Source organism: Vanessa tameamea, chromosome 21, assembly GCF_037043105.1.
Source record: "Vanessa tameamea isolate UH-Manoa-2023 chromosome 21, ilVanTame1 primary haplotype, whole genome shotgun sequence".
Classification (NCBI taxonomy): Eukaryota; Metazoa; Arthropoda; class Insecta; order Lepidoptera; family Nymphalidae; genus Vanessa; species Vanessa tameamea.
The window spans coordinates 5,879,526-5,895,498 of NC_087329.1; the positions used below are offsets into that span (position 1 = coordinate 5,879,526).

Sequence of the window (15,973 nt, forward strand, 5' to 3'; positions counted from 1 at the left end):
CGTTCAAGCGTCTCCATTTACTAGTTTGTTCTGCTTTGCATGCCGATCCATATTGTATACGTTAACAGTTTATACATTGTTTTTAGAAATCCTTTAATTTTCATTCACGGATTTGCCGTGATTATGATATAGGTAGGCGGACGGACAAAATGGTCTGATGGTACGTGGTCACCACAATCCATAAACATGGCTCTGAAAGAAATAATAATCATTCCTTACACCACAAACGCGCCACCGACTTTGGAAACTAAGATGTTAGGTCCTTGTCCACAAGGCAAAGTCAAAGGGATTTTACTATAAAAAATTAATTACAATTTATATTATTCATATAACCTCTGTACCACCTGTTTTACCAATTCCAAATATCATTACCAGCTATGAGGCTGGAAAAGAAAAAGTTCAATAAACAAAATAGTATGCGCTTTTATTTTTCATTAATACATTTTATATTTCAATTACAACGTCTTATATAGTGGAATTTATAATCAAATCGGTTATTAAGTGAATACAATGAAAATAATGTCGATGCAAATGGAAAAAATATCTCTACAATTGATCTTTGCTGTTAGACTCGTAAGAGCGGAGTTGGAAAATTATAACGAGATATGTCATCACGGCACCGATTATCTGAAATGGAATGTACATTATTAATTCCATGTTACGATTAAATTAACAAACAGTTTGAATTGCACAATACATTGATTATCTATGGTCTAGTCTAATCTAGGCTGTATGTCCTATGACCATTATTTTTTAATTCTAAAAGTAAAAAAAGATATTCAACTTCAAACCAAACGAATTTTAGTCGAAATTAATATATTACACCAGAATTTATATTGTCTAGGAAGGACAATATAATTTCTGTCAGTGTGTATTGAAAATAAGTGTATTGTTTTTCAAATTCGAAAGCAAAATAATATTCAAAAATATCGAAAATTCACGATCATGTTTGACTATTTAATGGAGTTGATATTTATTTTTTGGCAACAAAAAACACTTATTACGTGAATATTTTACCATAGACACTAGCTATGTAAAAAAGATATTATTCTACAATGCCAATAAGCCGCCAACCATCACAACTAGGATACAAACCCATAAAGATACCTTTAAACCGAAGTAGCAATACAAAGTAAAGAAGAGCCGATAGTCGCCGATTAATACTATATATTATACATTCTTACCGTAACAGTGAGCGGTCTCGAAATAGTGCACATTCCAAGCGGCGTATAGCTTGGCCGGTCAAGGTATAACTGCTTGCAGAAAATGTCTACGTCCACAAACATGGGGTCAGTAGATGAAATGTACCTCAACAAGTACAAGACGAGCATCTGAGTCCTATCCATCTGAGAAGCGTAGCAAGAATTTAAAATGTAATATGTATTTATTTTACTCTGATATATATTTATGTGTCAGAATTACGAGGTGATGAGAAGAGTAATTTTTTTTAGTGTGTCAAGAAAAATAAATGTGTCAAGTAAAACTTATTATTTGAAGAGAACAACTATGCGAGTTTCTTACTGTTTCTTTTCGCTAGAAGCTGCGTTCCGAAACAGTGTTTAAATGCAGACATACATACAAACAGGGTTTAAATATTGACGATTCAAAAATGATTCACTGTAAATTTTACTTGAACAAAATACCTACATTTGATTTGAAAACTTTTGTTCTATGCAATAAAACTGTCGTCTTAGTTTATTATATATACTTACATTGATTACTCTAATTTAGTTTATATTTGTTATGCTTGAGTCAAATGTCAAAGAATGTTTGCAAAAGGTGAAATGTCTTTTTACAAACATGTTATGTCTACTTGTTGTCACAAGTAAAAGTAAATAACCAAGAAAAAAGTTAGTAAATGATAAAATGCTGAACAAATACTCATTATCGCAATGATAACAAATATATGTTAATTCGCAGATCCTGTACAAATAAAAGCATATGTATCAGAATTATTCTGATACACCCTGGTTAATGCCACAGTATCTTCCATCGCCGAGAAATGTAACGCAAACGGCAATGTGTAACTTTCATCAAAATGCTCGAGCTTAGGTAAGCTAAGACGGTCTCTATATCGATTACTAGTTATCGCCCGCGGTTTCGCTCCCGTTATAAGGTGTTGTCGTTATGCCTATGTCCTTCCTTCGAGTTCAAGTTTACTTCTTATCAAATTTCATCAAATTCGGCTCAATGATTTGGTCGTGTCAGAGTAACAGACATACAGACAAACAGAGTTACTTTTCATTTATATTATAAGTATAGATAAGGAACTCAACACTTACACAAAAACAGAACAGACAGAGTTATATGATTGTATATCTAGTACCTCTTTTTGGGTCTGGTAGCACGGTTCCACAACCATGAGCATGCTGATTATATGATACATACACCAGCTTATTTGAAGCAATATATAATTTATTTGATTCATAGACGTATCTAAACAAATAAAAGACATAAAAAAATATTTATATATTTTGTCTCTAAAACGTATATTACAGATGTAATATACTGTAAGCGTTAGGTATATATTCAATTAAATTCATAGAAATAAAATATATGCATCTATTATGTGTCTACGAATCATGCCACAAATTTTGTTGACGTCATTATAAGTGAATTAATACGAATCAACTGTAAAATAATTGTTTTGTTATAAAACTTTTACTAAATCTAAGTAATCCCAAATAAGGTATTTTAAAAAATACTCCGTAAATTTTAAATTCACTAAATTATTGAAATGTTACAATATACTCACATAGAGTCGTAATAAGATAATATGGTGTTATTATTAATTGCATAAAGAAAGAAATCAGTATCAATAGTAGTAGAAAACCGTGACTGTCATCGATACGCCTCAAAATATCACAGATTCCGGTATATGCGTTAGACAAATCACGCACTGTCCTATTGTCGCTTCGAAAATACTTCTTATCGTCTGAAAAAGTATCTAGCTATATACACAAAATTTAAGATGTATAGTAGATTGAAATGATTGATCGCTATTTCCTTCTGAGACATAACAGTCTCGGAAAGCCTTCCAAAATGTTTCCGCTAACCATTCCATCGGGATAGATAGATTTTATTGACAGCTTTTCATTCGCAGCGGTTCTAAAGGTATGCAACATGTGCATGCCATATCCTCATCGACACCGTATGAGTTATACACCTGTTGCGACTGTCTCCCAGTGGACCAAGTAAGTATCCCTACCCCTATCCTTCTCCTCTATTCCGCGAATTCATTCACCTTTTTGATAAACATAAAAATGGACCAATGATTATATCTTTGGCTAACAGCTACTAGTACTAGACAACTTCGGCTTTAAATTAATCTAATTGAGATTCGAATGATAGTCTTTAAAATGAGGGACTAATAAATAAACACGAATAGCACTGCTTACATTAAAAATTCCTATAAATAGACCTAAACCTTTCAAATAAATAGGCTACACAAAAAATGTTAGAAGCATAAAAGCTATAGAAATACAGTAATTATCAAATAACTTAAGTTACAATAACACAGATTATGATTACTATAGAATATATCTGATAAATTACACATTTAAAGCCGAATTACTTATAATCCGTGTAATTTGTTTAGTGCATAATCTGTAAAACGAATTAATTTGACAAGATTAACAATATTTCCATTGCTTTCTCTTTTTGCTTTTTCTGCATTTACCAATTTACAGTGGAATAAAATACTTATTGATTTCGAATATCTGAAATTTTACTTACCAAGTTTTTCTTTAACAGTTAAGGAGTCGACCACATAATTTATGACTTTGTTTGGAACGGTTGAACTTTCTTTTAAAGCGTAATTATCATAGCTCGTAAATTCATTTCGAAAACGATTGTAATAATTGTTACCTGAAATCACAAAAAATATCATAAATTATTTGTGTTATTCGAATTGGTGATCAACAATTTTTCAAGCAAAAGGCGTCACAAATGCTCCATAGCATTTCACGAATTTATTTTTACGAATTCAACGTATATATATATATTTATATTATTTCGAATGATACAATCTTTAAAATTAATGAGTATTTAACAAGGGACTAATAAATAAATACTAATAGTAAAAATGTTATGTTTTATAAGTAGAATTTTAACACACCAGATTGTACTTTGAAGTTACAAATTAAAGTAAAAGTAGATTCTATTTAAAAATTGAATCATACGTTGAGTTTTAAAGCTGACCATCAGCTGCTGCAATGCATCATTCACCAATCGCAGGGCTGATAGTAGTTTCTGCGCGATCAAGATGAATTGCAATTCTACCAATAGCACAATAAAGTACTCGTAATACAGAAACGAGTAAAGAAACAATGTTCGTACTGAAATAATCAAAGGAGACAATTATGCATAATGTAATAAAATTACGGAAACCAAAAAATATTTAGAATTTGTGTTCTTCTATAAAGCGATAAAAAAGTAAAACAGATGTCAATCATCTCCAATGGCACGTTGTTGGTAAACTCGTAGTTGTTTTTAGTGGTTAGAAATTAAAGGTGCTTAATAATTAACATTCAAAAATACGCGTAACTAGCACACATTTGTCGTCAAGTAGTATTCAAGCAAAGCCAAGTATTGCTCAGAAGAGCACTGTTCGATAATTCCGACAACATTCGGGAAATATCCTGAAATGCCTGTAGAACCGTTTCTACATTTAATGAGTTCACATGAACTACAGTGCCAAGACATGGACGCTTACTGAGGAAACGGTGTACAGGACAAAAAGTTCATACAAGACCACAGTACGTAGAATGAACCCCCAACTGCATCCCGAACACCGGGGTTAGCATCGAATGGAAGTTTAAGTATCGGAAAACAGACAAAGGAATTAAAATGAATTGAGCAAGATTTGTGATATCGATAACAAGTGGAGTAAGCTGGCCAAATGGTACTCGTTGTTCAGCACTAAGATGGGTTGACGAAGACATAGTCACGTGCATCAAGTCAGAAGGCACACCAGCGAAAATAATAACGCGACATAAGGCAGAGTCCCAGCAGGTGCTTTTAATGGTGACACGACACGATATTGAAGAGTAAAATAAACATAAGCTATATATAATCAAAATACCCAATCTATGATATCACCTTCTCGGCCATGAGTGAGTGCTTCTGTCACGTAGCCGTAAATATCGAAAAATACTAGAAATCCCAAGCCAACTAAAGTCGATATTATCATCACAGTTTTGAGTTTTTCAAACAAATCTATGTTATTTTCACCGTTTATAAAGATTTTAATCTAGAACAAATGGATGAATGGATTTAACAATATAAAGTATTTTTATGCAATGAAAAAAAAGGAGATAGAAAAAAACTGATCAGCGGTTAGTCAGAACAATTCAATTAAATTCCAGCAACTTCTAATTTCCAAGGTTGGTGGTTTGTAGGGAGGGGAGTACAAGGAATAATTAATAGTTTTTTTTCAGTGTAAATTAATATAACGCTTATTTGACATGTAACCCCATAAAAATAATAAACCTTTTGAATTTGTTTCAAGCAATTGATAATGCACAAGAAACGCGCCGGAGCTCTGTACGCTGCAACTGACGTAATGAGAATGACTATTGAAAGATTTGCCACCCATATCATTCGGGAGGTAGGCGTGCGCACGCGCAACGATCGCTTCGGTTCAGTTAAAAGATCCAACGCGAATCCAGAGAGTATAACACCACCTGCAAATAATAAAAAATTATACATTTATAAATTATAAAATAAATAATAATTATGCAATATTTTCATAAATAATAAATTAGTTTTTTTTCAGAATTCCCTAGTACAGTTTTGTTGTATAGAAATAGTTCTAAATTGAGTATTTTATAATTTTATAATATGATATAAACTTACTGATAGCTGTGACGACAAAATAGCTATAAAATGTCAGAGGACGGGAAAGACGGATGCCATTTTGCGTTAAAATAACCGGAGCAACGCCCACAAAACGGGACATACGAAGGACTAATGCTAACGCACCTCCCACTGGACATTTTGCAGATACCTTCATAACTATGAAAGAATCAAAATAACCAATTATTCATTTTAAGTGATTTTTTAATGATAAAATAACAAGTATCTAATTATAACAAAATAGTAGAAGCCACATTCTTCTAATATTAAGTTAACTAGCTAACTAACTAGCAAAAAAACAGGTATAATGGTGGTCTAATAAGGTTCATGTCCCTGAATGAGCCCCCTCCCCTAAATATTTTAATTTATTGTTTATTATTAAAGTAAATATACAATTAAGTATGTTGTGAATATTTCTAGTGCCTATCTGTTACCATTTATTGATATCGAGCAAAAACAGGCAAAAAAAGCGTTTTTTGTATGGGAGCCCTCTTAAATATTTATTTCATTTTGTTTTAAATATTTGTTGTTATAGCGGCAACAGAAATACATAATTTGTGAAAATTTCAACTGTCTAACTATCGCGGTTCTTGAGATACAGCTTGGTGACAGACAGACGGACGGACAGACGGACGGCGAAGTCTTAGTAATAGGGTCCCGATTTTACCTTTTGGGTACGAAACCCTAAAAATAAATAATATTCTTTTAGAAATAAAAGACTTGGTTTAATAAAAATGAAAGGAAACCGAATTGGAACGAAGTTGCTTTTTGTTGCTTCTTTTTGTTGTTGAATCGTACGGTGAAGAAAATATCTTAAAGCAAACACCTTTATTTTGTTCTAAAAATATCCGAATGTATTGAATTTGATGATTTTCAACATCAAATAAATGTAAACCGATATTATGAATTGGACACTTGCAACACTTAAGGACGTTGAAGTATAATGCACCGTGCAAAGTTACCTTGCGATAATGACTTAAATAAATACAAGATCCGAACTTGATTTCTATATTTTAAGGGAAATGAAAGAAAAACATAAATATACATTGTTTATTTGTAACACGAACAGCGTTTATATAAGCACTTATGACGTGTGAAATGTTGATTTAATGTCAGATTATATCACTAATGACAAAAATGATATTAAACGAAGTCACTTCTGACATCAAAATCGTGTCTAAATATTTAGTTACAGATCAATTAGGGCTACCTTTGAAGTAGTTTGCCAGAAGATCAAGATAATTTTTACACATCAAAATCCTCATTTATAAAAAAAAAAATTATAATGTTTACTTGATAGGTACTGAATTTAATAACAATAATTTGTGTCTAAAATGGACAAGAAATAAATCTTTATTTTTAAGTAATTACAATTTTAATGAAATGCACAAAAACAATTAATGATAAATATTAATTAATATTTATTACGTAATACTAATTGAAGAGGTGTATTTATCAACTACACATCCTCAATAAGTATTTGTAGATTATTTAACCGATTTAAATAGAAAAAAGAATTTTTCTGTTTAAATAAAGTAAATATTTTATTTTTTAAACATTTTTAAAGCAATACAAGCATATAATATATTCATTAAATTATATTTAATAAAATTTTCCATTCACTATAACGGCAATTAATATAATAATTTACTGCGAGTCCTGCAGTACTATTATATAAGAACTCACTTCGTAACTTACTCGTTAAATATTGAAACCTTACGTAAGTTTTAATTGGATCAATTTCTTATCTATTCCTTTTTTCTCAAAACGGAAAATGTTATTAAATTTATTTTCACCATAGTTATGAATTCTCTCCGGTAACGTATCCCTGTTTAATTCGCTTAGTTCGCCAATTTTTACTCTTAGCATTGATAACTATGTTATCCAAAAACTTTTCCAAAGTTGTCGATTGTGAATCTTCGCTAATATTTTTAGTCTCTCTCATTGTATAACATACCGACAGCTTGTGCAGACAATACAAAAAAATAACAAGTAAAACATGTTGACGTTAGTTCGCCAAAAATGAAAATAATGAAGAGGAAGAGACACACTTATAATTATTTTTCAGTTGTTTCCTCATACTATGGTTATCTGTACATTTGAATATTAGGTTAAACTTAAACACAGCTTATAAAAACACTTGCTTTTGAAACTACTACGCACTACGGATGCCCTAAAAACTACTAACAAATTTACTGTATGAGATATGCTTACATAGTTCGAAATAAGAGGACTTTTTATTTCATTAAATGAAAATTTTGCAAAGAATAAGTTCAATTTAACTTGGAGAACATAAATTATTTAAATAATGATTTCATCATCGTAAAACCCAAAAAAAAATTCGTCGAGTAATTACGTCTTTAACTAAACATAATAGCAAAATCGCGTATATATGTTATTGCTACTATTTTTACTACTCTTTTTAGGTTAAATTAAAGCTTTGTCGTTATTGTTTGATTAAGTACAGATATCCAAAAATTCATATTTAAATTAGTAACAGGATTATGAATTTTAATATATAATTGTCATTCAATTTATAGAATACTTTTTTACAAAATTATTTGAAACGAAAGTGAGGAATTGAAAATTAAGAATTTCAATTCAATTTATAATGTCAGAATCAATCCATCTTTACATAGTATAAAACAAAGTCGCTTTCTCTGTCCCTATCTCCCTTTGTACGCTTAAATCTTTAAAACTACGCAACGGATTTTAATGCGGTTTTTTTTAATAGATAGAGTGATTCGAGAGTAATACATAGACAATATAGTTGAGTAACACTGATAATTTTAAAAGTTTCTAATGTGATGTCGTAAAACGCTGGCTGAACCCTACTAGATAGATCAAAATAATGTACTACAAAATTGTACACCTCAAAAATGTCTATAAAAAAGTCCGCGATGGTATATGTCTATCTCTTAAAGATAACCCACAATAAACATTTTTTATCGTTTACTTTTTACGAGAAATAATGGCTTATTTTCGAAGCGATTTTAAGCAATATAGCATTAATTCTTATCCAATGAAATACCTTAAATACATTGTTGATTTAATATTGATCTATATGGCCCTTTACAGCATATGATTTAAATGAATATTTTCGAAGATATTACAGATTTAAAAATTTCGGAACGTAGCGTTTGCGGTGGTACCGGCCGGCCGGCCGGGGCGGCGGGAGCGTGCTATAGGCGCGTTGGAGGCCGCGGTTCTTCCTGTAGCACTTTGAATTTAGCAGCGATCTGACGCGGTTATTATCGGAGCTCTCTAGCGATTGAATAACAATCCAAACTTCCATACTAATATTATAAATGCGAAAGTAACTCTGTCTGTCTGTCTCGCTTTCACGCCAAAACTACTGGACCGATTTAAATAAAATTTTGTACACAAATAGTCTGAGAAAGGACATAGTATATACTTTTTATTTGGAAAAAAGTACTGTAAAGGTTTGAAAAGGCGGATGAAAGGTTGTAAGTTCTTGTTGTTGTATTGTCATGTTTAGAATTTTTAGAACTAGAAGCATAAAACTTATATTTTAGGCTGTACACTTATAAAATAACATATCATGACACCCACTCAGGAGCGAATCTTGGATATTCTACCCCTAAATGGGTGAAATATGGGTTGAACGTTCGTATGGATTTTTTTAAGTTAGAAACATGAAACTTTATTTTTGGGATACTGATTAAAAATGAGTAGATACGTATTTAAGCGTTTCTGGATATTTTACGCCTAAGGGGAGAAATAGGTGTTAATATTTCGTATTCAGGTTAGTCTGGAAGTCTGTCATTTTGAAGTTAGAAGGTCGAAATTTTATTTTTGGGCTACCAATTCAATATAAGTTGATTCGCATTTAAGCGTTTCTGGATATTCTACCCTAAGGGCTGAAATACACACCAATGTGGTATACAAAGAGGTATTACGTTAACGTAACATTTTAAGTTAATTTGTAAATATATTCATATTCTACGCGGGCAAAGTCGCGGGTAAGAGCTAGTATATTATATTTCGAAGATAACAATCAGATGTTTTGAGGTAAATTAATACAAATAATTTACAGGTAAGAAGTATTTATTCTCTCCCTTATTCTCTCTATTATATATTATATAATTATGTGTAAAATTATAGTTCAGGTCATAGAACCAAAATTTTGAAAATAAAATACATATACGGTAATATTTTATTTAGATTAAAACATTAGTTTCTTTTTACACTGTTGTAGTCTTCCAATTTCTGTTCAACCAGTAACATTTGTTCCATAACTTCGTCCGGTGTTAGATAGAAAATACGATTTATTTTACCTACAGAATGTCTGTCATCCAACTCTCTTTTTGCATTTAAATAATTTTCCTCGTTTCCTTTAAAAACATTATCACCTCCGCGCAAACGAAATAAATTGTCATCTTGGCTCAATGACACTTCATCGTCGTTAACCTTATCCTCTGTAAATGTTGTGATGTCATTTCGTTCTAATATTTCAGGTTTCTCTTGCAGTAAATTAAAGAGATACTGATATAAGGTAGGAATTGTTTGGAATATATTTGTATAATCAACGTTATCAGACGATAATTCCAATGCATCTTGTTCATCTGTAAAAAAAAATTCAAAAAAAAAAAACAACAAATAATAATAAATATGATATGTTATAAAATTGATATATCATTAAAAATAAATTATATATAACCTTCGCAATAAATTTCTGATAGATTTAATAGCAACACTAAAATTACTGTCAGCTTCATATTATTATTTCGTTTGGACACAATGTTTCTTAAACGAGGCCTAAACGTTAATAAAGATGTTCACAAAGTCACATTCCAAACATTTCCATTGATTGTTGTTAATTTTAGATAAAGATACTTTGTCTACAGTAACACTCTTTTAACAATTGAACAGAACTAGGATAAGAACAAGACAATAGATTAAAGTTGTTGATCGTATTTATTCAAAAGTAAATTAAATATTGTATAACGATATACAATTGTAATACTCCTTTAAGTATTCATAATACCATCAGTCAATAAATAGTAATTATGAACATTAAAGTCAATAATGATATAACTACTGACAGTTAATTTCCTCTCGGAGAAAGCGTTTACTAGCGTACTGCAAATATCCTCTTTCCAATATAAGTAAATAAAACTTTTTTGTCAGTTTTATACATGACGCAGTATTGACGGGTTAAGTAAAAACGAAATGTTACGACCGACACCATACTGATAAAACTTCCTTAACAGTTGTTTTAACATACTTCAAACGGTAGTAGATAATACCAATACCTCACTATCTGTACCGGAAATTTTAAATTTTTATTCTTCTGTTGTTAATTAGGAGGATAATAATTAATTCTATGCAGATTCGTCAGCCAAATATTTTAGTACTAAATACAATATTTAGCTTATGCACCAACAATGTACAGGTTTATTTAAATATAGTTTATCTAAAGGCAGTTTATTTATACAGTTAATTTAACCCAGGTGGGTTTGCCACATTAAGGCTTTGTGTACCGATGGTAGGTCGGAGAAGCTGGCCCGTCCAGTTGGGTAACTTCCATTGTATTTCTGGATGATAATCAATGTACAGGTTTATTTGAATATAGTTTGTCTAAAGGCAGTTTATTTATACAGTTAATTTAACCCAGGTGGGTTTGCCACATTAAGGCTTTGTGTACCGACGGTAGGTCGGAGAAGCTGGCCCGTCCAGTTGGGTAACTTCCATTGTATTTCTGGATGATAATCAATGTACAGGTTTATTTGAATATAGTTTGTCTAAAGGCAGTTTATTTATACAGTTAATTTAACCCAGGTGGGTTTGCCACATTAAGGCTTTGTGTACCGACGGTAGGTCGGAGAAGCTGGCCCGTCCAGTTGGGTAACTTCCATTGTATTTCTGGGTGATAATCAATGTACAGGTTTATTTGAATATAGTTTGTCTAAAGGCAGTTTATTTATACAGTTAATTTAACCCAGGTGGGTTTGCCACATTAAGGCTTTGTGTACCGACGGTAGGTCGGAGAAGCTGGCCCGTCCAGTTGGGTAACTTCCATTGTATTTCTGGATGATAATCAATGTACAGGTTTATTTGAATATAGTTTGTCTAAAGGCAGTTTATTTATACAGTTAATTTAACCCAGGTGGGTTTGCCACATTAAGGCTTTGTGTACCGACGGTAGGTCGGAGAAGCTGGCCCGTCCAGTTGGGTAACTTCCATTGTATTTCTGGGTGATAATCAATGTACAGGTTTATTTGAATATAGTTTGTCTAAAGGCAGTTTATTTATACAGTTAATTTAACCCAGGTGGGTTTGCCACATTAAGGCTTTGTGTACCGATGGTAGGTCGGAGAAGCTGGCCCGTCCAGTTGGGTAACTTCCATTGTATTTCTGGGTGATAATCAAGTGAGTCAGTGTAATAACAGATACAAAGTACATAGCTTCGTAGGTTGACTGCGCATTCTGACTAAATAAAAAAAAATACTTCTGATAAGATGACCACCTTACTCAATTGCATACTAAACTAACCATCCTACTTCTATAATGTCTGTATTAACGAGATAAGGTACATTTGAAGAATATTTTTTTATCGTTTCAAGAAATTGACTTAAAATGGACGTGACTGATATTTCTAAATTGTAGAAACTGATTCGTTTACTAGAATCCGAATGTCTGACTAACCCTTAACGATAGATGTTCGTGATATTGTGATCTCATTATTAACGTAATCAATGTAAGTTCCGTGCAGTTTATTGCACGTGAATTCAACTTATTATGATAATTATTTTTTAATTGACATTAATGGAAATTGGCTTGTTTGTTGTCAATTTGTTGGAAAAATATTCTTATTTAGCAAACATAACATGCATTATATGTAAGTACATAAGATTTATTTTAATTACGTATAAATAGATTAATTCCTTTAATGGTTCGTTCCTCATTAATTTACCCAGCATCCACAAATTATTGTAAACGCTGCAGAGTTTAAAAACATTTACATTTGAAATATTTATGTTTCTCGTCATATAATATAAACGTACACACAGTATGCAAAAAACATGTTAAAGAAATAAATCGAACTGATCACTTAATTTCTTATGATTTGGTAGTCTGTAAATTATTTATTTTAAACAGCTGTTAGTACTACAAAATACTCGCTAAGTTATATATCTAAGTAATTTGATAATTTTCTAAAACATATCAGTTCAAACATAAACATTACAATCTTCAAATAAAAACTTTTGACATTCGCGAATTACCCGTGAAATTGACGTAGGAACCTCTTGTAGATATACTGAACCCATACAAAATCAATAAATCATTAAAATAAAAAAATACTATTAATATTTATTTATTTTAAACACCATCGGCATATTCACCATCAGTACAGGTATTTACAACACTATTGAATAAATAAAATTATGAACACATAAAACAAAAAAATTATACGACTTTCAATTTGTAATAAATTTATTTATATTAAGACCTTAACGTGAATAATATTTTTAATTATATAAAATACTCAATGTAAAAATGCTTAGCATATCTGCCACATTAAACAAACCATATAAAAACCACTATTTTTGTGATAAACATTATGAGTTTGTTCGCGTATGATGAGATGAAAGCCATTTTAATCATAACGTTAACGCTAATTACGTTTTCAATTACAAAATGCGAGAAAAAAAACGAAAATAAAATGAATACTGATGTTTTGACAACAACTACTATGACAATGGAAGACGAGGCTAGAAACAGCGACGTGGATCTTATGGGAATTATGTTAGATTGTAATGACACGTTTCGTGTTGAAATGCGTAAGTATCCCGAGTTCGATTAACTTCATGGCCATCTCACCTGGATATTCACGGAGTAGCAGTGAAGTCTTATTATGAGAAAGTCTTTGTCCGGTTTTTATCTACAGTTACTTTACTCTTTGCATCTGCACATGTTCCGTGCGAGTATGTTCTAAAATTGTTTATGTAATATAGAATCAAGATCTCACCACCGTTTGACGGTATATTTATATGTATTAACGAAATATATTAAATTTTATCATTTATTTTACTTGAACTTTCAAATACTGACATGAATATAAAAGTATAATGCATAAGCGATAACATCAAATGGTTTTAAATCGTGGCTGATTTTATTTTAAGTCATCATGTTCAGCCAAACGCCATCCACTGCTGGACATAGACCTCTCCCAAGGTACGTGAAACCTCCACGTTGTCCATCTTCCGCATCCGATCGGATTCTTTTACGTGGTCATATTTTAAAGTTTACTTGACTTTTGTTCTTATGAACTAATTTACTTAATGTATACTAAATTTAACTATTAAATCTAGATCGCCTTCGTTAAAATGAATTATTTCATAAAAAAAAAGGAATACAATTTTTAAACTTTGTTTTTTTACCTTAGCAGCCTGTAAATTTCCCACTGCTGGTCTAAGGCCTCCTCTCCCTTTGAGGAGAAGGTTTGAGCATATTCCACCACGCCACTCCAAAGTTGGTTGGTGGAATACACATATGGCAGAATTTCGTTGAAATTAGACACATACAGGTTTCCTCACGATGTTTTCCTTCACTGCCGAGCACGATATGAATTATAAACACAAATTAAGCACATGAAAATTCAGTGGTGCCTGCCTGGGCTTGAACCCGAAATCATCGGTTAAGATGCACATTTTCTAACCACTGGCTCTCGGCTCTCATTTTTATTTTTTTAAACACTGCTTGTAAATTTTACAATTTTTATTCTTACAGCATATTTAGATACTTTCAATAAGAGCGGCAGTTTTCCAGACGAAACGGACAGGACACCGAAGGTATTTCCTCATTTCATTCAAAAAAATCAATTCCTATAATGTTTATAATGGATACAATTGTAAGATTAAAATATATATATCGAACTACCCTCGCAATATATATGAAATTGTCTCTTTTCCCACATAAAAAAATCTAACTAAAAAACGAAATCAGCAATAGTAATTCGCTCAATATTCGGAAGTCCAAATTTTAATTAATCTCCCTTAGTTAAAAAATATTTAGATGTCTACCTAATAACAGTAATCTTTATGGTTCGTATAAAAACTAGCAGATGTATAATGTTTTATGCAAACCTGGGTAGGTACCATCTATACATCGCATATTTAACCGCCAAGCAGCAATACTGAATATTGTTTGGCACACCAATATCAGGCACATAGAACATAACATTCGAGTTCCAGAGATTGGTGACATATAGATTATGTAATGGTTAAAATATCATACGGCACCAATTTCTACGGGCAGTAGTGACCATTAACCATTTTCCCAAGTGGCCCTTTGGCCCGTCCATCTAAATATGCATTAACAAAACATATTATATGTATTGAAATTTTTAGTGCTTCGTACGTTGCGTTTTGGAAAAATCGGAAGTTGCAATGGAAGATAATCAGTTTAACGTGACTCGCACTGCTGAATTGTTTCAACAAATCAGAGACATCCCTCAGGAGGAAATTCTCGAAATGGCGACGCCTTGTTCGGACAGATGTAAGTTTTGTAAAAAACACGTGAACATGTCATTAACGTACTTTAAAAAAAAAACTATTTATCATATAAATGAGTTGAATGAAAAATACATCATCCGAAAAGTACTTGACGATTCACCAGCCTCGTTGGTTTAATAGCTGACTTGTAAGGCTGCACAGCGCACACCCCGATAGCCCTAACTATAAGTTTTACTATCGACTCATTGGTAGTGCTCACCCTCTTGAGAAGCACGGAAGGCCGTGAATCCTGCACCTAAACTCTTGAATTTGCCGTCTAGTTAAAAGAACGAGAAAATAGAGAATCTCGTATCTGTGTTTATGCACACACTCGTGCACTATAACATGTCCTGCGTAATTGGCTAGGCTCTATTGAGGATTAAAATCAATGAACTTTAAATCCCAGCCTTTTTTAATAGTAGCATATGTATTTATAGATGCAATATACATTATTTTGTTTCAGCCGAAAGCTGTAAGTGCGAACGATCCTATCAGTACTTAAAATGCATTTTAGAAACAGTCATAGACAAATATGATACGACTTAATGTATTACGAGATAAATAATATTTCAATTTGACCCAGCTTTGAAGTAATGGAC

The 15,973-nt window shown here is 31.8% G+C and overlaps 2 protein-coding genes across 2 annotated transcripts; one reads left to right on the forward strand and one right to left on the reverse strand.

The window, feature by feature from the left end:
• Positions 1–546: 546 nt before the first annotated feature.
• Positions 547–6,013, reverse strand: LOC113395489 (gustatory receptor for sugar taste 43a-like). Its single transcript, XM_026633075.2, has 9 exons — positions 5,857–6,013; positions 5,491–5,684; positions 5,101–5,251; positions 4,182–4,337; positions 3,736–3,867; positions 2,756–2,935; positions 2,327–2,436; positions 1,185–1,346; positions 547–627 (listed from the first exon to the last, which is right to left on the reverse strand). The coding sequence occupies exons 1-9, from the start codon at positions 6,011–6,013 to the stop codon at positions 547–549; spliced, it is 1,323 nt and encodes a 440-aa protein (XP_026488860.2).
• A 7,442-nt stretch (positions 6,014–13,455) lies between these two features.
• On the forward strand, positions 13,456–15,941 carry LOC113395570 (general odorant-binding protein 84a). The gene is made up of 4 exons (XM_026633186.2): positions 13,456–13,661; positions 14,611–14,672; positions 15,231–15,378; positions 15,838–15,941. Exons 1-4 carry the CDS (start codon positions 13,466–13,468, stop codon positions 15,918–15,920), a joined length of 489 nt encoding a protein of 162 aa, XP_026488971.1. The 5' UTR covers positions 13,456–13,465; the 3' UTR covers positions 15,921–15,941.
• The last annotated feature ends 32 nt before the right edge of the window (positions 15,942–15,973 follow it).

Excerpts from the sequence above, each read along its gene's own strand:
- LOC113395489 (XM_026633075.2), bottom strand. The coding sequence starts at position 6,013 with ATGAAGGTATCTGCAAAATGTCCAGTGGGAGGTGCGTTAGCATTAGTC. Across the intron at positions 4,338-5,100 it reads ACTCACTCATGGCCGAGAAG|TACGAACATTGTTTCTTTAC; the intron begins GTGATATCATAG and ends TGATTATTTCAG. Across the intron at positions 628-1,184 it reads CGAGACCGCTCACTGTTACG|ATAATCGGTGCCGTGATGAC; the intron begins GTAAGAATGTAT and ends ATTCCATTTCAG.
- LOC113395570 (XM_026633186.2), top strand. The coding sequence starts at position 13,466 with ATGAAAGCCATTTTAATCATAACGTTAACGCTAATTACGTTTTCAATT. Across the intron at positions 13,662-14,610 it reads CACGTTTCGTGTTGAAATGC|CATATTTAGATACTTTCAAT; the intron begins GTAAGTATCCCG and ends TTATTCTTACAG. Across the intron at positions 15,379-15,837 it reads GACGCCTTGTTCGGACAGAT|CCGAAAGCTGTAAGTGCGAA; the intron begins GTAAGTTTTGTA and ends ATTTTGTTTCAG.